The 22,948-nt window shown below is 42.7% G+C and overlaps 2 protein-coding genes and 1 non-coding gene across 5 annotated transcripts; 1 reads left to right on the top strand and 2 right to left on the bottom strand.

The window, feature by feature from the left end:
- The first annotated feature begins 240 nt into the window (after window positions 1-240).
- Window positions 241-2,411, top strand: mettl21a (methyltransferase like 21A). Its single transcript, XM_031755044.2, has 3 exons — window positions 241-718; window positions 816-927; window positions 1,652-2,411. The coding sequence occupies exons 1-3, from the start codon at window positions 572-574 to the stop codon at window positions 2,047-2,049; spliced, it is 657 nt and encodes a 218-aa protein (XP_031610904.1). The 5' UTR covers window positions 241-571; the 3' UTR covers window positions 2,050-2,411.
- LOC116332195 (cyclic AMP-responsive element-binding protein 1) lies at window positions 2,083-8,205 on the bottom strand. 3 transcript variants are annotated; one of them, XR_004200374.2, is made up of 9 exons: window positions 8,039-8,205; window positions 7,019-7,116; window positions 5,882-6,028; window positions 5,658-5,758; window positions 5,306-5,445; window positions 4,463-4,645; window positions 4,048-4,201; window positions 3,654-3,949; window positions 2,083-3,553 (listed from the first exon to the last, which is right to left on the bottom strand). XR_004200374.2 is itself a non-coding variant. In XM_031755055.2 (8 exons), exons 2-8 carry the CDS (start codon window positions 7,103-7,105, stop codon window positions 3,805-3,807), a joined length of 957 nt encoding a protein of 318 aa, XP_031610915.1. In that variant the 5' UTR covers window positions 7,106-7,116; window positions 8,039-8,205; the 3' UTR covers window positions 2,083-3,804. The 3 variants fall into 3 exon arrangements, 2 of the variants coding, with proteins under 2 accessions (XP_031610915.1, XP_031610922.1); XM_031755055.2 differs by having other exon boundaries at window positions 2,083-3,949; XM_031755062.2 differs by lacking the exon at window positions 8,039-8,205 and adding an exon at window positions 7,872-8,032 and having other exon boundaries at window positions 2,083-3,949.
- Window positions 8,206-11,274: 3,069 nt separating this feature from the next.
- Window positions 11,275-11,347, bottom strand: trnar-ccu. Its single transcript has one exon. It is a non-coding gene; the product is annotated as a tRNA-Arg (tRNA).
- Window positions 11,348-22,948: the final 11,601 nt, after the last annotated feature.

The raw sequence follows: 22,948 nt of genomic DNA, 5'->3' as shown, positions 1-22,948 counted from the left end.
TCAGCACAGAGTCTCTTCACGCAGATCAAAAACCCTTTATTTGCAGTACACCGGAAGCTACATCGCTGCTATGTGTTGCTACCTTTACAGACCTGCTGGGTTTTTTTCAGACCACGCCCCCCTCGATTTTAGCTAAAACACAACACCGTTAAGAAAATCTTGCAGACACGCCCATCACAAAGACTTACTCTTTTCCCATTGGTCACTTTTAGCTGAGCTGTTACGTGATTGGCTAAATTTGTTCGTTGACGTCAACACGGGTTGCCGTCTTCAGTTGCTTGAAAGCGAATAGGTCTCTCGCTCTTCAGTATTTATTAAAGAAAATAAGCAAACTATCAACACTTTGCCAACCGCCAATAACATTTAAGAAGAAGAAGAACTATCAACGCTAAAAGTTGGTTCATATACCGTAAGAACATTCTTTAACAAACGAATGAAATAATAGCTATATAATAACTCCAGAAGATGGCGGAAACGAATCAATGAGCCAGCCAGGTACGAGGGAAAGCGTCGAAGAAGGAGGAACGCACTGCGCATGTGTAAACGAGTGTAGTTTTATTTATTTCAAAGCATGGCTCTCGTTCCATATGTAGAAAACCCGTTGCCCGCGCTTTCCAAACTCCACAATTCATCAGCACAGTTTAGGTTTGCCAACCGCGACCTCCGACTCGCTCAGGACTGGAAAAAGCTCGGTGTGGCGGCAGTTGTGTGGGATGCGGTACGTTACAACAGTGGCAGCAGTGCTTAGCTTCAATAATTCCTCCATGTTTCATTAGATATATACATTACTATTGCATTTATGTGTTATTGCCCAGGCGGTGGTCATGTGTATGTACTTGGAGCTGGGAAAAGTGGAGCTAAAGGGGAAGAAAGCAATTGAATTGGGAGCTGGCACTGGTCTGGTGGGCATTGTAGCAGCTCTGCTGGGTGAGTGCATAATTACTAACCACCAAAAAACTGGAGGTGGGCGGATCACTCCAAATATCAGTAGTATCAGTACCAATGCTGCTATTGGTATTAGAATGATACTAGCCGAAAAGGATCAGCACTTTGTTTCAAACCTTTAAGTTCTGTATGTACACAAAAGAACTGTGTTAAATAAATTAATATAAAATAATGAAAAATATACACACATATATAACACATTTTTTGGAGTTTTTTGGAGACCTTGAATTTAAATGTGCATGTGTTAAAACACTGTAGGTCAGCTTAAGTTGTTTAAATGTGCTGCTACAGGCTTTAAATCACAGAGACGTCACAGTATGTATCGATCCTATTGTGCTGGTATCGAAGGATATTAATACCATCGATATTTGGGTTAATCTGCCCACCTTTATCCAAAAACTGAAGTTGTTTTTTTGTTGTGTTAACTCATTATCGTGGAAAATTAAAATGAAATTGATTTAGTGGTCATTAAAATTCGTTCAGGATTCATCTCATAAATCATGACACGCTACTCTTCGCTACATAATCTCCCTTAATAGGTTTAAAGTATCCATATTGATATCAGCAATACTGGCCCTGTATTTACTATGTATCAGACCGATACCAAAATTTGCAGTATCTCACAGCACTATCAAAAAGCCTTCTGAGTGCGCGTCAGGTGAACAAGGAAAGCTGTGATAGTCCCACAACTCTAACCCTTCCGTAGGTGCCAGAGTGACCATCACTGACAGAGAGCCTGCGCTGGACTTCCTCTCCACCAACGTGAAAGCAAACCTGCCCCCAGATTCCCAACAATCAGTGGTGGTCTCCGAGTTGACCTGGGGCGAGGGCCTCGAGCAATACCCAGCCGGAGGGTTTGATGTGGTTCTGGGTGCAGATATCGTTTACCTGGAAGACACGTTTTTGCCTCTGCTGGAAACACTGGAGCACCTGAGCTCAGACACCACTGTGGTGTTACTGGCCTGCAAGCTCCGCTATGAGCGAGACACAAACTTCCTAGGCATGCTTAAGCGGCGCTTCACCGTCGAAGAAGTCCACTACGACAAACAAAGAGACATACACCTATACAAGGCTTGCAAACTGACACAGAGGAGAGACTTGTGAACATTTGTTTGTTTTAATATATGAAATAAAATGTTTTAAAATCAGATTACCAGAAACACATTTATTTATTAACAGCTGCCAAAAGTGTCATATCTGAATAGCTCTAACGTAATGCACTGTATTATTATACAAGTTGTTGCTGACATTTAGAAATAGTGAATACAAAAAAAAAAAAAATGAGAAGCAACATAAAAAGCATACTATATCATGACTATACATAATACCTAAAGAATACAATATGGCATCCCATTATCACAAAAATATTTTTTCTTTCAGAATGCACCAACACCACCTGATCTTATAGTCATTTCACAAAGTGGGTGCAGTTGAGTTGTATCTGGTGAGCTTTGATGCTCCATTTACAAAAAAAAAAAAAACAAGTGATCAAACACATTGATGCAACAGCACTTGATTAACTGCAGATGAGCGGTAGATTTACCCAGAAAGCGTTGAAATGCTGAAGGATTGTAAATGCAAAGAAAGTGCACATGCTAGCTCATAACTATAAACAGAATTAAGAGACGGCGACCGAGGCCTCGACACACAGAGGGGCCCGGTATGGCAAATTTCCCCCTATGATCTAATTCCATGATTCCAGTGCTTTATCCACTTGTCTCTGAATTCTGCTTAAAAACTCTTTCATTGCATAACAAGTAAGGCTCATTAAGTTTTTGGTTATTGTTCAAAAATAATCCATGAGTCTATGGAGGGGGAAAAAAAAAAAAAAAGGTTTTGCTTACAGTATATAATCTCTGATAAACGGGCAGCAGCTTATTTATCCATTATTCCCACTTCCTGTACTGTTGAAGGCCCATTTTGCCTTTGTTTGTTTTTACCACCAAACTCTGGTAATTAACAGGACGCCATTACGCAATTTTCCACTTAATGTTTCTGAAGCTTAAAAAAAAATGAAGACAAAAAGTCAAACATTTCTAGGGCTCTGTTAGAAGACCCTCCCCCCACCCACTTCACTGCTGCCCAACTTCTACCATCTCCTCACTGTGCTGCAGTTAACATGAAAAAAACCATTTTACAACTAAATGGTTAGCTTTTTGTTCACGTTGTATAAAAGCAAAAATATACTTGGGTAAAACAAAGAAAAAAAGAAACATGGCATTGTAGAAGCATAATCTAATTCAGAACAAACCAAAACACACATCTTAAAAGATAAAAACGTCCAAGACACAGGCCACCTATAAGTTTGAAGCATTAATAAGTAACAGATGTTAATTCGAGAGTTACAGATAGAAATGTTTTACGTGAAGTTACACTCTCCCAAAGAAAAAAAGAAAAAGTTCCATCATCATCATTATCGGTGGTGCTTGCGGTCAGTTCCCCCATTGCTGGTGATGTTGCCCAGGTAGTCCGGGCACCAGTGACTGGAATGCTTCCCTTCGGTGGTGTCCTTGGCGAGAACAGCTAGTTTCCCTGCTCTGTCACCTTGCCACGCAGACCCTGTTTAAGTTGCAGTCTCCTCCACGTTCACTGTGAGCACCGCCTCATCCTTTTAATGGGGGAAAACTGATGGTTGATTTCAAATTGCTCAAATGGGACAAAGTTTCAATTTACCAAAGTGGGATGGGGCTTTTTTTGTTTTTTCATACCTGGTGAGTCACGTTCACATATTTTTCAGCAGTTTTTAAAAAGAAAGCAGAAGAGTAGAAAAGAGGAGGGGGCATCCAGATGCATGGCTCTGTGCTGAGTCTCTGTACACAAGTGCTGGGGATCACCTGTCAAACCACCGGCAGGTGTATTCTACTCTGATTTGTGGCAGTACAAGTCTTTGAGGGCTTTCAGTTCCTCAATGAGGGTTTTGTTCTGGTTTTCCAGCACGGCCACGCGGTTCTCCAGACACTTCACGTACTCCTTCTTCTTCCTACGGCACTCGCGGGCTGCCTCCCTGTGAGACAAGAGGATGTGGGTACATGAAGGTACAGCACATCAGCTTCACACCTACAGAAGCAATTCAGTACGAGTTGCTAATTAACCTCGCCATACCTGTTTTTCATCAGTCGGACCTCCCGTTTGCGTGTAACTTCCTCAGTGGCTCCTGATCCGCTGATTGTGGGTGGAGTTGCCATGACCACCCCAGGAGTGATGGTGCTAGTGGGGGCTGTGCGGATTTGATAGGCCTGGACATCACCAGAAGCAGCTGGTGAACAAAGATAGACAAACAGTCAGTGCTTTATTCAGCAAAGCTTTACAAATCGTGTAGTTTCAGAATCAGAATCGTGTTTATTGGCCAAGTATATGTGCAGACAAATACAAGGAATTTGGTTCCGGTAGATGGTGGCTCTCGAGCACAGCAATGTAAATCACACACACGTATCTATATATACATTACACATGCATACACATACATACAGTTTTAGTGTAACTTCACTTCTAAACACTGTGGAAACCATTTTCCCACCTTGCACGACCACCTGGTTACTGGGCACGAGGATCTGCTGCCCGTCGCTGGTCTGAGCATACTGCAGGATGGTGGCGCCAGGCTGGGCTGCAGCAGTGTTGGCCATGGTGAGCGTCTGCAGGCCCTGCACTCCATCCGTGCCATTATTGGCCAGCTGAATGGCTCCACCTTGGGTAATGGCAACTGCAGAAGGATAAAATTGTGCATTAGGATTTTTAACCAATTGCTTTCTGTGTTGTTCTCCTACATCCAATACTGTAAACATTACTGGATATGTGGCTCCACACAAACTGTCATATCACAAATATTGTTTTTGTAGGAGGAAAAGAAGGAAAATACTGGACTTAACATCATTCATTCATAATATCCACAGGTTTTCTAAACTGCATTAAGTCTGTACAGGTCAAGGATAATCTTAACACTGTTCTTTAATGTTGGAAACATTAAACAGGGTCTGAATCAAAGCATCAAATGTGGCCTTTTTGCTGATTGGCCATCCCTGAAAAACAGGTTTGAAAAGCAGGTGATGGGGCTTTGACACGTGCAGCAAGAGTTGTGCATTTAGGGATATTCCATCTCTATGACATCATAGGATCTAACAGTAGGGGGGAAAAAAAACCTCACTCATAGGGATTACTTGTTTAACATGAGCATCCACCACTGTAACAGCATGTAGAAAAAGCATAATAGGTTCCCTGTCTGCTTAATCTGTTTATCAAGTCATTTGATTTAGCAAATTTAGATAGTCTCACTGCACGACAGCAGAAGTAGAATGCTCGATTACGATAACACCGACTTATTTTTAAGAAAAAACACCAGCTATCTGTGTCTCAAAGTACTTACTGTACTGGCCACTGCTGGTCTGATATATGGGAGTGGGCATGGTGACCGTGGTGATAGCAGGGGCTGAGTCATCTTCTGATTTCTCTTCCTCAATTCGAGGCACTGCCGGAGCATCTGATGATAAGTCATTCAAGATCTTTCTGTAGGAGGAACATTCACAGAAAAATCTTAGCAACCTTTTATTTTCTCCTCCTTTCATATCTGCAAATAGTCAATTCATAGCTGATAAAAGTGAAAGAGTGTCAGTCATTGTCTTCTAAGCTTTGAACACGTCGTACAGACACAAAATGGAAGCAGTACAATTTAAGGAGATGCTGTTTGCATCTGCAGTTTCTCAGCGTGTCACACAGACCTGTAGGAAGGCCGCCTGGACAGAATCTCTCTCCTCTTCTGAGAATCTGTCACGCTGTCGACAGATTCCTGAGAGTCCTCGCTCTCAGCGACAGTCGAAATCTGTAAGGAAATCATCTCAAATTCAATTTTAATTCATTTACAAAATTCAAAGCCAACCATGTTCAGCTCATATCCCCTACTGCAGTCATTACTTGTAAGATGAAGTTTCCCCTCTCCTCTTACCTGTACCGTCTGTACCTGTGGGGACTGAATGACCGAAGGCTGAGCGGCTTGGATCACACCGTGCACTTGGACTGTTTGACCATTGGGTAACTGGACAAGAGTGACTGTGGGACTACTGGAGGACACCTGGGCTGCTGCTATGGATGCCTGAAAATATAAAAAAAAAACAACGTGTAACCACACATTGCCCATGTGCATAGTTACAAACAGCCCACAACAACTGGTATTATTTTACTTTTGGGTAACCTCAATCTTAATCCCATCTCAAATCCACATGGGCCCTTGTGCTCGACCATCTTAGATCTACATAAACAATTCATAGTGCTAAGTTTAGATATGTAAGATATCAAATACTTTCCAAGATATATACATCTTTTAAAAATGGTCCGTTGACCCACTTCAGGTTTGTTTTTTCACACCCTGAAATCTGAGGTCATGTTTGAACATTAATATCTCAAGGACCACTAAAGAGAGAAGCTTTAAATTTTCACTTTCTTGAATCATGAATAAGGATACGTAATTTGGTACAGCAGATACAACCTAGTATTGTGACAGTTTGCATGGTGACAATACATCAATACAGGGACACCAAATATCAACATTTTATTAAATTAATTAAAATAGTTGGAGAACACTACGAGCTACCGCAGGCTCATCTCATGCATGATCCTGAGATAACGCTAGCCGAGCAAACTTACATTTAATCAGCATTTCAGAATTTCTGACTTTGTAGACAGCAACACACATGTGCCAATTTATCTCAGTTAACTGCTGTATTATCAGAAAGACAGACCGCATTCACTTACAGACAGATAACAGACTGATAACTTTATCTTACTGGATAATACAGATATTTACAAAGTTTCAACTTTGAGGGCATAATTTCCAGTTGAAAAAGGATAAATCACAGTATTTGTTATTGCAATGCTCAGCATAACTGCAGAAACTGCTACAATATATCATGGTGTCTTTGCTGAATCTCACCTGTAGTATTTGATATATGAAGCCAACATCTCACAGCACAAAACTATGAACCGTATCATTTTCACACAAACTGAAAATGGTCGAGCATTAAAACTGAAATTCATACTCCTTGCACTAGTTCTGCACTCTTTGCATGAGAATAAAAAGCACTACCTGTGCCAAGGTGATCTGCTGGGCCTCAGACTCCGAAACAGCCGTTTCACCACTTTGCTGTGTGTCTGCAGCCGCTTCCATGGTCATTTAAAATCTGGCTGATGGAGGGAAAACAAAAGTGAGAAACGGCTTATTTGTGAATGCAACAGCATGCTGGGAACACCAGACTCATTCAAAAACTTGCTCGGTCTTAAAGGAGGGTGTGGCTTAGCTTAACATGCTAGCATATAGCTCATTTTCAACGGTTTCCTTGTTGGCTGAAATTATTTAAAAAAATGACGCAGGAGGGGACGTTATACTTATGGCTCAACAACATTAACTCGAACTGAAATGAGCCGCTACTTGTTTATCCAGGCTCACGCTTGCAGATAACGCCGGAGGCTAACGCTAAGGCTAGTGTTACCAAGTTAAGAGTTAGCGTGCTAGTTCTCAGGCAGAATGAGCTTCTATGAGCATGCTAACATGCTAACGGGAGTGCAACACAAACTTCACATTTATCGTGTCTCAATTTCAACTCTTTAATTTCAAATCCTGTCGCTGTTTAAGGCTTTTCTGAAAGGATAAACTTGTAGTCCAAACAAGTCTGCACTAGCAATTTCCATTAGGTTGCTAGCTGTGGGTTTTTATGGAGGGAAATGTCTGCATTGTATGCTTCTTTTTTTTTTTGGAGCAACTAGGAGACATCACTTTCACTAACTAGTTAATTAACTGATATTGGGTTTTTTTTAAATTAATATTAAACACTGGTTTTACATGACGTGGGTGTAACTTTAAGCGGCTAGCTGCTTCTGTGACTTATTTCTAGACAAGTTTGATTAAAAAAAAAGATCCAAGCCCACTCCCACATTAATACCTATGTCTGCTGTGTTGCGAGCCTTGCAGAGACTGACTCATTTTGTGAGCCTCTGCAACACCGCCGCCATGATCTCTTTGTTGGCTCTGTGCGGATATTTTGGCGCAAATAACCTCTCTGGGCAGCCGTCTATCTGTTTAGCAAACATCGGATGCGTATCCTCTTACCAACACGGACTCGCTTCGTCACTCCCGGGTCTACGGAGCTCCACTTTTATTCAGACCGACACGTAAGAGACCGCGTCAGGCTACACCTCCGTCGCGTCACCGAGAACAACAACACGGAGAGGAGGACGAGGGAGACGACGACAACGAAAAATCAGCTTCTCCGGAAGGACTCGAGTGGACACGGTGAGGGGCGGAAGTTTACGGAAACTGCCGAAGGACACGGGAGGGGGGAGGAAGCCACGGAGATTGACGAGGAAAACGACTGTCTGAACTTGTCCGAGCATGCGCAGTGTTTTCCGTTCATGAATTTGCGACTGGCTTGATAGAAAAAGGTTGGAGAGATTATTAAATTGATTAAAATGCATAAAATAGAAAACGTAGGACAACATATATGTGAATAATATTAATCCCACTTTGACTTGTATACAAGGGCAGTCATTTGGTTTGCGCTGCCTGCTAGCATCTTGAACACTGCTGTCATGTGCTGGATTGTCTCAGGGGCATCTTTGCACAGCATGAACCTGGGGTCTTGCCTGGTGTGGTTGACCCCAGCCTCTATGGATGTTGTGCCGAGAGCTTGTTCCTGTGCTGCCATGATCAGTGCCTCTGCGCTCTCTTTCAAACCAGCTTTGTCCACCCGTTGGTAGGATTTCTTGATACTGGACAAATCTTCTGTCTCTCTATGAATGCTGTTGAATGCTCCAGGTGCATTCATCTGAGTATGTGTGTTAGATAGAAAGCACTTGGATGTGATTTTAAAGTATGTATGTGAATGGGTAGTGAGGCATGCTCAGTTAGAGCAAAAAAGGACTTTACAATGCACCCTAAAGGGAGCAGCACAATGACGCATGTGTTCGGTGGAAGTTTGACACCTACGGTGTGGAAGTTTATTTGTAGTTCTTCTTTTTATTAAATTAAATGTCTCTTTACTTTTAAATTAGTTTTATTTTCTATTCATTTGATTATAAAATTCGATGTTAGTTTTAATTTATAAAACATGGATAAATTTACAGTTTACTGACTGCATTTCTCTTGCGGTGCACACGGTGGCAGCAAAATCCTTCTTAATTTCTTTCCAACTCCACCTTCAGCATCGACGCTGCTCCCGTAATCTTATGTTTGGCCACGTTTCCCTTTTATTGTAGCTCAATATGATTAGTTATCTGTGAATTTGATTAGCGCTAACAGTGGTTTCAGCTTCGTACCACCAAACAGCAGTGTGATTTTAATGAGAAAACTCTGCTTTGTCGTCCCTGCTTTACTTATTATACTTATTTACAACCGCTCTCATTCGCATCACATTTGCTTCTCCTTGGTCGTTGACTCCTGCCATAAAATGTACTCATTAACTCTGTCACTTTGCGCGCAGGGACGGGCGCTGTTGTGAAACGGGTTCAAAGCTGTGGCAGGTGGTCAAAATCCTGTGGGGAAAATGAGACTTCAGACCAATTTATGGCTATAATCTCTATGTGCGAGGTCATTTCGGAGGCCTTTAAATACGCACAAGCACACACACACACACACAGATGTCAAACATACACATCTTCACCTATTGAGTGATTGACTAAGCCACTGGTGCAAACATATGCACTGCTGACCAAACCAATCTCCTGTCCTTTGCCATAAAATCAGCCCGAATAGAAGCTGCCAGCGAAAACCTTCCAAGCACCAGTAGTGAACCAGCAGTCGCCTATTCATTATTAAAACCTCTCATAGCAAATGTAATAAATATTTGTCACAAAGCGGCCTTTTTTATCTGATCCAGAGTCCCCGTTAAGGACTTGATTGGACATTGATTTCCCTTGATAATGACCACCACCATAGGATAGCCTTAGCAAACCGTAATTAGCCTGCATCAGCAGGTAGGCTTCATTAGTTATCAATGAATGTGCACTTGGCTTTGCAAGCTGTGCATCTTTAGGATTGTGTGTAGTGTTTCTGAGAAAATGAGTCTCTTTATATGCCTGTGATTGTTTTGCATTTGCAGAAACAGATGACACACACAGCGCACCGAGAGAACATGAAATCAAGCATGTGCACGACAGTTTGAATATTTCCAGGATTTTTTTTTATCGCAGTTTGCTTGTTTGCATCATTCTTTCTGACACATGTAGTAGTCACATTACTGAATGTTGCTACAGACAGGGAGAAAAACTGAATTATTTAATGATGGTGATTATTTGCTTGACTAATTATTTAGCAGGGAATCTGTTACTCTTTACTTTATTTCCCTTCATATCTGTATCCTTGTCATTACAATGGTGGATGCCATTAAATGTCTATTAGGCATGGACAAATTGGACTGCTTGCTCCTGCAAATATCTAATCAGCCAATCGCACATCAGCAACTCAACCTGCTAAGTTGCAAACTGAGCATCAGAATATAGAAGAAAGGAGATTTAAGTGACTTTGTTGGAGCATTTCAGAAACTGCTGATTTACTGGGAATTTTCCACACAACCATCTCTAGGATTTTTAGAGAATGGATCAAATAGGAGGAAATATCCAGTGAGCAGCAGTTCTCTGGGTGATGCAGAAGAGCACAACAAAACATGTCAGACGTTGAAAGGAACAGACTAGAGGAGTGTCACACCTGTAAACTAAGAACAATAAACCGAGGCTAAAATTTACATGGGTTCACCAGAATCAGAGTGGACAGGAAAAACACCCCCTGCTTTGAAGAGACTCAACATTCAGATGGTAGGGTCAGAATTTGGTGTAAAGAACATGAAAGCACGAATCCATCTTGCATGGTGGTGATTTAATAGTGTGGGCGATATTTTCTTGGCACACTGGGCTCCTTAGCATCAGCTGAGCGTCATCACCTGAGTATTGTTGCTGACCATGTCCATCACACAGTGTATCACCACAGTGATAATCTTCTGATGGCTGCTTCCATAACACACCATGTCACAGAGCTCAGATCATCTCAAACTAGTTTCTTGAACATGTTAATGAATTCTCTGTACTCAAATGGCCTCCACAGTCACCGGATATCAATCCAATAAAGCACCTTTGGGATGTGGTGGAACAAAAATCTCTCAGGAATTTTTCCAGCATCTTGTTCAATACATGGCAAGAAGAGTTAAGGGAGAGTCCAACCAGGTACTAGATATGATATGGCTAGTGAGTGTAGGTACTCTGGCTGTCTAAAAACCTTAGCAGAGGATGGTTTCGATCCATCGACCTCTGGGTTATGGGCCCAGCACGCTTCCGCTGCGCCACTCTGCTGGAAATCACCCCAGATGGGACTCGAACCCACAATCCCTGGCTTAGGAGGCCAGTGCCTTATCCATTAGGCCACTGGGGCTGCACACAGTGAGCCTAAACATGCTGCATATTGTTCAGTGTACAGCTAATCCATTCTGAATAGCAGCACAATGGAGATGCTATTTGTTTGGTGGTGTTTCTGTTGTCTATGGAGATTCATGAAACCACACGAGGACCAGAGAGTAACTAAGATCTGGATCACTGGCTCTAGTTACATTAAGCTCGAACTCTTAAAGAATCTTTGAAGCATCTTGCTTCATTTATGTCAAAAAGAGTTAAGACAGTGAAAGGGGTTTCTTGCACACTTTGGGCCCCTTAATACCAACTGAGCATTGTTTAAACTCCACAACCTACCTGAGTATTGTTGCTGACCATGTCCATCCCTTTATGACTACAGTGTACCCATGTTCGAGCAGGATAACACACCATGTCACAAAGCTCAAATCATCTCAAACTGGTTTCTTGAACATAACAATGAGTTAACTGTGGGGGGCCCAGTATCCATGGCAACCCCAGCCATGTGCTCATTTTCACGTGCAATTCAGGTAATTCAACCTACAATGAAAAAAATGCAATATAAGGTCACGGGCCATCTAACAACCTTCTGATTGGTAGACTACCTGCTCTACCTTCTTAGCTACAGCCACCCATGAATGAATGATTGTTGCAGAAGAATCCAAGAAAAATGCAAAACTTGAAATGAACATAACAGGCCCCATTTGTTATTGAAAAATGCAGACAGAACATGAAACTACGTTTTAAAGACACATAAATCCAAATCTGAAAGATGGTCAATTTTTCTTTTTGTGAAAGATGAAGCTCAAGAGGATACATAATGAGATATGAGAAGCTAGAACCAGAAAATGTGTGGTATTTTTGCCTTAAATACCACAAATCCACAATTTGAATCAATCCTTTATTAATCCCACTGATTACATTTCTATGACTCAATTAACCTTCTTTGCTTTCATCTCTGTATGAATAAACATGAATTTTTCCATATTAAATTTGAAAGCAGGCACAAGCACAATTATTCACTGCACAGCTCACTTCTTTGTCACATAGCCATCACATTTTCTCATCTGCGGCATGCCTGGTGATTGTACCAAAATCTGAATCTGGCTGTTAACGCTGGTGAGCTTCAAATGCAGAATATTTGGTTGCGAAAGTAGAGCTTCGCCACAGCAACGACCCTGACTGTAAATCACTGCTGAAACACCCACAAACAGCAGAGTAAAATGATGCCACAGACGTCCAAACTGGTGTAGGAGGAGGAGGATGGGAGATTAATCTTCAGAATATGAAGTAGAGACCTGACTTCAACCCGCAGCCCTTTCCTCTCCTTGCTTAAACCGAGCTGTCAAAGCCCCTGGCTTAACACAAGTCTCCAAAACCCCCATCGACAGAGAGCCCTTACGTCGCTCCCTCTTTGCCCAGTTTTTTTCCTGCCTGTTTTCACCTCTTTCTCTGTTTCAGTGCATATATACCTGCATGTGATTTTTTTTTTTAATCGTGCAGTTGAATGAAAAATCATGACCCTCCCATCCCCACTCCCACCATACCACGGCCTGAGGCGGTGCGTGTAACAAGCACACCTCTGAGCCCTGGCATGTCTCCTCTGCGTGGTGCTATAATATTGACTGAATTAATACCATACCTGATACAGTCTGTCAACACTGTTGTTAAATGCAGTACTCAATCAAACCGTGTGGAAATATCATACCTGCCACTCAACCGGGGCATTGTGGGAGAGGTCAGCTCATACGGGGCGTGCAGAGGGCCGCCATCCACGGAGAAGCTGAATATGAATACAGGGGGGAGGGAGACATGCAGCGCATTTGAATACCAGTGACCTTATATGCATGCTTTTCATTGTAAGTTGAATTACCTGAATTGCATATGAACCTGAGCACCTGGCTGGGGTTGCCATGGATACTGGGCCCCCACAGTCTGTCTGTCTCTCGCTCTTTCTTGCTCTCTCTATCGTGCACACATAGGCGGCGGTTTGCAAATCTGAAGATGTGACTTTCAGAGATATCAAGTAAAATATTGTGCTGCTGAGGTGCGGTATCAAGCTGCAGCTGCCAGGCAGGAAAGTTATCTAACACGGAGAGATTGTGCTGACCCGGACCTCTCGCTAATCTAGGCTGTAGGCAACACCGTGTATTGGGCAATCTCAATCGATCCATCAAAGTGTCAGCCGCCCCCACCTTTTCCCCCCATGCAAGGATTTTTTTCATTCTCTCTCCTCCCCCCGCCTCTTCCATCTGACCATCTAATCGTTCATACTTTTTTATTCTTAAAGGTTAGATGTTTTCATCTCTAATCCCATGGCCGTAAGTAGATTCATAAAGTTATCACCGACTGAATGTTTGCTCACATGTTTCATTTATCCATCCATCCTTCCATCCATCTTCTTAATTAAGCGCATATCTAAATGAGGGTGGTGGGAGGGTGGGAAGGTATCTTCTAATTATCCCTTTCTGTTTGAAGTCCGCTTAATAATGTGCAATCATGCAGGCTTTGAATGCAGTTGAAGGGTCCATGTGGAGAGCAAAATAATGCACACGTAAAACAACTGTCTATCAGCTGAATACAGTTTAGTTTTACATAAGCTTTAAAGAAATCAAAATCATGACATGCTTCAGGAACAGGAAGCCCAGACTGCAGTAGTTCCAGAATTAACTGGAACTACTGGCTGCCATTCTCACTAACAGTATAAAAGATACACGTAACTATCATGACGATTCTCATTGGTTTTGGACTTTGAATTTTAAACTATCGATGTTAGCACTCTGGGTAGCACTATATTTTTGTTTTTGCTTGTTTGTTTTTATCTAAGCCAGAAGTTACCTTGTGTGGAAGAGAAAGTGTAACACCAATTTATCATTAACACTAAGCTAGCAACTTCATAGACAGTATAAAGCTATTGTGACGTTGCAGATTGGTTTTGGACACCGTATTTTTAAGCTTCGGTGTTAGCATTTTGGCTACCACTGTTTTGGTTTTGTTGAAGGATATGGTTTCTGATCGCTACATCACTGCAATTCACTTCCATCATAGATGCAGCTCAGCCAAAGAGATTAGGCCATGGATTCTGAGATTACTAAATCAAATGGGTATCCTGGTATCCTTCAAATGGATGGTCCTTTTTGTGGATTTCCCCTTACTGTATGGACAGAATTTTCTTGCTGAGCTCTAACGGAGGGATATATCGAGGTTTGTTGTAGGGTCAGAACATTGCCAATAAACCTAAATGCAGCTGCTAGGGGGAAGGACGCCTAATTAAATGCACAGAATAAGTACCTTGGATTGATATTAGCAGCTCAAGATGAAACCAGTCCACAACAAATGACACTTCTTCCCAGTTTCATTATAAAACATCACTCCTTCTAGTAGCTGTTACATTTATTCAAGCCTGAAAGTATAATTTATTTCTACATCCACACGTGGCTTTAGTTTAAAGATAAAAAATAATTTCCGTTTCATGCAATGAGGTGCATCGATTTTACGTTTGGAGAAAAGAGCAGTGATAAGGGACCTGTATTTGGCATCAGCAGACATCCTAGTTTAAAGAGAAATAAGGTTGGACTGTTGCAATCGAAGCTGATTTAGCCTTGTAAAAAATATACTATTAAACCGGGCACAGCTTCAACCATAGTGCAGTGCAATCACACGCTGTTTTCCATACATGTATCACAGCCTTGAACTTTTCTAGACATTACCCAATGAAGGCCTGTGTGAAAACACTGATGTCTAAATCAGTCAGATAGGACATTAAATTGGATTACTTTAACTCGTTATGTTTTGGACTAAGCAAAACGCTAACAGCACAACTTCAGTTTGTTTAAAATGCTGCTACACACCTGACAGGTGCATGAAGGCGTAATCATATTTAGCTTTCTAATTCCTGAATTGTTCCACTGTCCTTCCTGTGAAGTACAGGATAAATTCTAAAGTATCATTGCTCACTTATAAGCGCTTACATAGGCTCGCTCCACGTGACTGAACAGAATTTTTACAGTCCTATGTCCTATGACGCATACTTACATCTGTTGATCACCACCTTCTAGACATTCTGAATTTTCGATTGGCCTCCAGTGACACCCCCAAAACTCTAGATAATAATGTGTATGTGTTAGTCCCCGTAGGGAAATGACTCCTCTGCATTTAACCCATTCACCCTGTGAAGCAGTGGGCAGCCACCAATGCAGCACCTGGGGAGCAGTGTGTAGAGACGGTACCTTGCTCAGGGGTACCTCAGGGTAGCCATTCAGTGGAGTCAAACCCCCCCGACCTTCCGATCATGGGGAAGCTGTCCCTGCCCTCACTGAGCTATCCCGGCCCTCATCTCCCTCGCCAGATTAGGTCATTTACCTCAGTAAAACACTGACTACATACTTGTTTTTATTCAGACTAGCTTTAAGTTATGGATTCGTTTTCTCCTTTACATCTCTTTTACGTTTATTATTTACTGCTATCAGTTTGTATTTTCTTACCCACATTTTTTTTTGTTTGAACTCTTTAACGCCCAGTGTATTGTATTTGATTCACATATCAAATATGTTTTTGTAAGCTTCTGAGACTTCTACACCATGAAAGTGACTTTTTTCTTCACGAAAAACCAAAATAAATGGTAGAATAGATTTTGAGGCAGTAAATTGCAAAAAAAAAAGAGCCAGATATAACAAGTGTGATACAAATTAAAACTCACAAATGCAAATTAATATTTATTTGATTTACAAAAAGGTTTTCGGAAGGTTCAATAAATGCTCCATTTCATGCTTTAAATGGTTAAATCATTTGGATGGTTTTTGATGATTTCACATTTGATGTTGTAAATATAATATATATATAAATAAACTTGTTTGAAAAGTCTGGTTGTACCTGTGACAGGCTGATGAATTCACCGTGTACAGACATCATGTGTAATCACGTGTTCTGCCCCTCGCAGTACGAATGCATTTAAAGCAGGGTGTCTCCTGTTAGTACAACAGGACTGATGTGGACAATATCCAAATCCCATTCTGCTGACACTTGCTGGAGCTCGCGTGTGAAAGATAAAATATTTGCTACTGTGATAACTTTCCAAAGTTGTTGTGCTATAAATAGGTGTGCAGTTTCTTATGGGACACAGAGTCACAGATGTGTACAGTCAAACCGGTCGTTCATCATCTCACCTGAAACACCTGGCACCTGAAAAAACATGAGCCTAACAGCACGAGATGTAGTGAAGGTTGCCAATTCTCATTTATTTTAAGAACCACGTTTTTTTCTCTTTTCCCTATTTTCGATTTTTGGCTTTTGATTGCTGAGAGTTTGAAGCCAGTCTCTGTTGTTTCTGCTTCACTTTGAGTTTCAGCTGAAGCCATTTCACTCTGTGAAGAAACCAAAAGTGCGCAATGAGACCTGAATATTTTCCTTAATTAGGGTTCTGTGGGAAGAGATGACTGCTCATACATGTATGCGTGCTTGGAGGTAAAACACGTAGTCCAAACCCTGCAAGAATCATATGGATGTAAAGGAAGTTCTACTCCAATGGACACAACATTTTAAAAATACTGTATGATCTGGCAAAGAAAAAAAAAGGAAAGAAGGAAGAAACATCGTGTTAGAACAGGTGATAACAGCCTGCTGTCTTTTATGTCTCGTTCAACATCGGTTCAATGTCAAAACATCTGATTTGAGATGTGAGGAAGAACAAAAAAAACCATCCTTGCGGTGAAAGAACAGAAGTGCTTTTACATACTTTCAGCTTCTGATCTCTGACTTTTTTCAGCTTGTTTTCTCTGCTAAGTGGAAATCGACATTCAATCGCCCCCTGTTGCCTTTTTTCTTTCAGCCAGCCGGCGGGAGGGCGAGACAGTGGTAAAGGCAACCACGCACATATGATGGGCTAGATCTTCGAGTGTGTGTGCTTGATGCGCTGCTCCCCTCTCTCTCTCGATCATAACGTGTCATTCAGGACTCTATTACTCCCAGCAGAGCCCCACGACACGGGGCGTGAGGTCATCTGTCACGCAGAGGAGACGAGTGTGCACTTGCGTGTCAGTGCCCTTGTATATCTCCGCCATCTAGACCGGCTGTATACGTGGTTTTTGTGTTTTTACAGCTTGGATGTGACTGGGTCTTTGTGTGTCTGTGGAGAGACCACGGGAAGCTGTCACTCATGCCGTTACCATACCTACCCCGCTCTCATCCCTTCACCTTCTCTCGCTGCAGAGTTCAAAGGTTGCCATATCCCCAGTGGGAACACAATGCGCTCTGCCCTCGAGCCATCGGTGCAGGCGCGCTTGGCAGGTGGGGAAGATACTCTAACCTTTGACCCAGTGAGGTCTTAGCAGTGAAGAAGAGGAGGGGTGGGGTGGTGGGAGGCTGCGCTGGCTTGTAGATTCAATTGATCCTGGCTGAGGACTGCCATATAGAGGTTGTGGGCGGAGTGGCCTTAGAGCTTCAGAGCTCAGCGACTCGTGCTGACTGCCTCCTGGATTTCAGATGGCCCTGGGCGAGAGAGATAGCCGCTCTCTAATCCGCAGTCTCTCTCACCTCGCCTCCTCCGTGTTTCCAAGATAGCGGATCTTTTGTGTCAGATCTTTGCAGCTGTCACCACTGTTGCTTGCAAGGATGATGCTGGCTTTGTGCGTGTTTGTGTGTCTGTATGTGTGTGTGTGTGTGTGTGTGTGTGTGAGTGAGTGACAAATACACATAAAAACTGATAGATGTGAGAGGTGCCTTTACAAAGCGCCCCCCTAAAATAGGGGTACCCATGGGGCAGGAAGTGTCACAAATATCATGTAAATTTAAAAGAATGTATTCAGGACAAGGGTCTGTCTTATGCCTTATTTTTGACAGAGATGAGAATACTTGGTTAAATTTATTTCTTTATAATATGTAAAGAGATGCACATTCAAATTTCACTTAGTTTTATTTTCGTTCTGTTTAGTTGTTTATTTTATTTGAAAATTAGACTCAAGATGAAAAATCTCTTTTACTAGTGTCCAACAAAAACAGCAGTAAGAGTAGCTCTAGGGGGTAAAACAGGTCATATACTAATTGGAAGGTTAGCGGTTCGATCCCCAGCTGCTCCAGTTTGCATGCCAAAGTGTCCTTGGGCAAAATAGTGAACCTCAGGTTGCTCTCTGATGCTTCAGAAGTATGAAAGTGTGTTAATGTTAGATAGAAAGCTATTAGCAATGAAAAAGTGCTTGTATGAATGTTGTTGGAAAAGCATTTTGAGAGCTCCAGTAGAGGAGAAAAGCTCTATATAAGAACCAGTCCATTTTCCTGTAAGTTGCATAAATTAGTAGCGCATACACATATAAATATACAAATCCATGGACCAGTTAAATGCAGAGTGTCAAAATGTGCAAACCTGAAACATCTGCATTATCTGATGCACACGGGGCAATTTTACCCCTTCTGACACAATCAAAACTAAAACATTTGAGACAAAATTACAATTTATGTCCAAAGAATTTACGCTGAAATTCCATCTCAAGTACTTAGCTCAGCTTAGCCGTCTTTCAGAAGAAAGGAATCATAAAATATGTGTGCGGAGAAAGAGCAGCCAGGTTTTGTGTTTGTGTGTGTGTGTGTGTGTGTGTGTGCGTGTGAGTGTGTGTCTGTGTTGGCGTTTCCATGTATGCATAGGGGAATAACAGGGGACAGTCGGGAGCAGGGTTATTTACTGTGCGGCCCAGGCGACCTGTCCGTCCTCACGTCCAGCCCCAGCAGATTAAGATGCAGCTGCTGGCGGCTGCCAGAGCGGGCTGAGATTGATGGGGAACACGGGGGCCGCGGAGGCCCCGCAGAATTCTGAACAGAGCCTGAGCGCACCGGCCGGCTATGCTGCCAGCAGACGCCAGCTCCTCTCCCCTCTCTCTTGTCACCCCTTTTTCTATCTTTTTTTCCCCTGACTTTTCTTTATCGCTCTATTGCTCTTCCTGCCATTCCCCCCCCCCTCTTTCTTTCTGTCACTCTGACACTTCCTGCATTCCTGTTTTTCTGTTTTTCTGTCACTCTTTGCGCCCCCCCCCCTAAACCAGTCTCACAACCGCCCTCCACCTTCCACTCACCAACCCAACTCAAGACGCTGTCTCAGCAGCTTTAGCAGATTTGGATGTCATGAAACTGCAGGTGTGTCAGTGCTGTGTGTGTGTGTGTGTGTAGGAGTGAGGAGATATATGCTCACAATAAATAATTCTCTGTTTAAGATGGGTGGCAGGGAAGTTAGCTGGGAGATGAATGCCCCTGTGAATATGCGCGAGTGTGTTTATGAGTGCCAGCATGGATCTCGTTCAGCCTGCAAGTTTCAGCCGACAGAAAAAAATAAAAACAAAACAGCAATTATCTGGACGTGTCAACACGTGCGTGCGTTTGTGTTCGCCGGTTCCTCTGAAATAACTCTGATGTGGCAGTGATGCAAGAGGGAAAAGATGGATGCTTGTCTGGATGCTGTGTGTGTCTGCAAATGTGTGTGCATGCTGAACAAACTGCACTGGCAGGATTTTTGTTGGGGTCCCCAGGGCCGGAGATGCATGAGTCAGCGGCCAGTAGGATTTATAGCCAATTGATTAAATTAGCATTTGTTCTCCTACTGGGGCAGCAGCCTGTCAGTACAAACATAGAAGGGAAACACACACGCGCACCCAGGCGGGGAAGAAACAAGCGCACACCTGTACACCGACTGCTGTAGGGAACACAGAGGGTGAAAGGAACCACACAGCAGAGAAGAAGGGTGGAAAAAAGCAGCAGACAATTAGCAGTGATGTCAGTAAGTCAGCATGATTAACATCCGGATTGCTGGGATGTAAATACTTAAAGTAACACATAGTGCACTCCTGTGAGACTCCTTTCTGAGCGGCTCCTTCATGCGACGCGGCGAGCAAGCGAGGGGGTCGCGTACACATGGCTTGCTGACAAGCCTTTTTTATGACATTCATCAAAGCCATCTGCCATTTTCCGCTCAATTAATTTGTTATGGGAAGTGGGATCAATTAAGTGCGCGCAGTAATGGCTTTATATCCTTGTTTCCCTTTTATAGCCCAATATTTTCTGTGCTCCACTCTGGCATGAAAAGGGGAAATCGATATCCCCAGCTATTTTCCCCTCCTGTGGACTAATTTGTTTTTGCCACTCTCTTCCTGGCATGATAAACTGGCTGTAATGAGGGGTTAGGGCGAGGGGACAGACTAAACATAAACCTGCACTCGAGCCAACAAGCCGAGCGGGCATGCTTTTTCCGGTGCGTTTACTTGATCCAAGAAACAGACTCTACCAAGAGCTGGATGTCGATATTGGGAGTGTGCTGCTTCAAACTTAACTAGAGACACAGTGGTATCAAGACGGATTGACCTTCGGCCTGTTATCATTTGATGTGTCGGCCACCTGTAGGGACAGTGAGTGGCTTAGCTGAGGGTGGAGATGATGGATGGTAAGGGCAGAGTCGAGACAGTGACGAGTGAAGCATTGTTAGTTTGCGTTACCATTAGCATGGGTGTCACGAGCCCTGCCCGGCTCGCCCTGACCCCTGCGATGCATCGATCCCTTCCTCGTTAAGCCTCCTGATGGGCTCGATGATATGATGAAGAAGTGGGGGAGCGACGAGGGGGCATTTGAGCATGTGCGTGTGCATGTCTTTAGAGCAGGTTTAGACCATCATTCGTCCAGAAGAAGGCCTGATGACATTGGCGTATTGATTTTGACATCATCTGGTTTGGATGTGCTTTAGAGGGTGGGTCTTAAACCGAGGCGACCGGAGTGTCACCTTGTTTGTGTCAGCAGGCTTACGGGGTCACTGAGGTCCCAACTGTGCAGCCAAGCTGTTGTATTTAACAGAGAAGTCAGACAAGTTGTTTTTGCTGATGAAGGTAAAGGTTGATTTCACAATGTAATTGCTGTAGCATCATGACACTATTGGCAATTAGATCAGCTTCCTATAAGGAAGATGCATTTCTGTCTGCCACCTGGTATTAAATCTCCATCGCTCCAAGTCTGTGGGTACATTTTCCCAGGTAGCTGAAATCCTGGATAACAGACTAACTGCATCAACTGTGGAAACTTTATTATGCATAAGAGGACGGGGAAAGGCAAAGTGATAGACACCTAAAGTAAAAGAAGAGTAATCCTTTAACACAGAGGTTTCCAAAGTGTGGGGCCCGCCCCCTAGGGGGGGGCGCAGAGCGATTGCAGGGGGGGCGCGGTATGAAAAGAAAAAAAAAAAGAGCGCTTGGACACAGTGTTGCCAACTCCTCAGTAAGGAAAATCGCTATTGGCTGTCCTAAAAGTCGCTAGAAGTCGCTAAATGACGTCATCACCTAATTTGCATAATTGGTCATGCTAATATAATTGTAACCTATGTTGTTGGAGAGAGAAATAACATCGTGGAAGAGACAAAGTGAGTAAAAAACGTCCTAAATGCATTTAGAGTTTATTTAGAACTACAAATTAAATTTCTTTTAGCAATTATTGTTTTTTTAATGTCACAATTCCAACCCTGCTCCTTTACCCGGGCTTGGACCGGCAAAAGTGACCCAAAATAGGCACTCTGGTGGAGTTACTTTGTGTGTGTGTGTTTATAAGTAGTTTTAAACCTTGTGATCCACAAAACAGCATAAGAGTAAAAGAGTAAAGAAGAACTGACTGTGTTACAGCACCCGCTGCTTGTTGAGAGTAAAGGATACGTGCTTTCACGTCTTTTTTAGCGACTTTTTTAAGAAAAAAAGTCGCTAGGGGGTCTGAAAACTCGCTAAATATAGCGACAAAGTCGCTAAGTTGGCAACACTGCTTGGACACTGTGGACAGGTTTTTGACGGGGTTCCCACACAAACGCAAAGCAGGAGATGAAGCATCGCTGAATATGTTTCCAAACCAACTTCCTTCCAAGCCAAAGACTAGAAAATATGGTGAAGCACATCTTCCCTTTGGCTTCACCTGCACAAGTGCCAAGGTAGGTCTCCCCTGCAAAATTAGTTTTCCCTGCGTTGGGAGCAGCGCTGGGCTCTCCAAATCACGGACAAACAGTATCCTACATTGTTGATTTTTAGTTCACAAACACTTCTTGTAATAACTAACTACTCCTGACATTTTGGACATGTTAGCTCTTTATGCAGTAAAGTTACAGCGGGATACAAATAATATCAGGCTGATCCTGCCGTAATTTGTTCCCCCGGTTCAAATCACGGACAAACAGTATCCCACAGCTGTTTTTGTTTTTGAGCCCATTTTGCACAGAGAGACATTTTTTGAAAAATGTATTGACAGCAATGTTGAATATTATTACACATGAAAAAAAGAACAACTACACTTAAAATAATTACACCGTGACGCCTCTGCCTTTCTAAATGGAGGGACAGTAACTGCGCGTGTATGTAAGCGTGTAAAAACTGAAGATAGAGACAAAATACTGTTACTGTTAATCTGACTATCTGCCATTCTGCAATTCATCTCATGTAAACAATAACGTGGCGCACAGCGTGATGTGAAAAGAGGCACATACCTTTGTCGTTGCGTGACGAACTCTGTAATCCTCGTCCACATGTAAACGCAAAAAGGGAGTTTTAAATGATCTCCGTTTTCGGTGAATCGCAACGCCGTTTACGTGTTGACGAAAAGCCCAAACGCATAGAAACAGCTGCGTTTT

This window comes from Oreochromis aureus, linkage group 23, assembly GCF_013358895.1.
Source record: "Oreochromis aureus strain Israel breed Guangdong linkage group 23, ZZ_aureus, whole genome shotgun sequence".
In the NCBI taxonomy this organism is placed as follows: domain Eukaryota; kingdom Metazoa; phylum Chordata; class Actinopteri; order Cichliformes; family Cichlidae; genus Oreochromis; species Oreochromis aureus.
This window is presented reverse-complemented; position numbering and strand designations above follow the sequence as displayed.

Excerpts from the sequence above, each read along its gene's own strand:
- mettl21a (XM_031755044.2), top strand. The coding sequence starts at position 572 with ATGGCTCTCGTTCCATATGTAGAAAACCCGTTGCCCGCGCTTTCCAAA. Across the intron at positions 719-815 it reads CGGCAGTTGTGTGGGATGCG|GCGGTGGTCATGTGTATGTA; the intron begins GTACGTTACAAC and ends GTTATTGCCCAG. Across the intron at positions 928-1,651 it reads CATTGTAGCAGCTCTGCTGG|GTGCCAGAGTGACCATCACT; the intron begins GTGAGTGCATAA and ends ACCCTTCCGTAG.
- LOC116332195 (XM_031755055.2), bottom strand. The coding sequence starts at position 7,105 with ATGACCATGGAAGCGGCTGCAGACACACAGCAAAGTGGTGAAACGGCT. Across the intron at positions 5,759-5,881 it reads CACAGGTACAGACGGTACAG|ATTTCGACTGTCGCTGAGAG; the intron begins GTAAGAGGAGAG and ends ATTTCCTTACAG. Across the intron at positions 4,646-5,305 it reads GACCAGCAGTGGCCAGTACA|TTGCCATTACCCAAGGTGGA; the intron begins GTAAGTACTTTG and ends ATCCTTCTGCAG.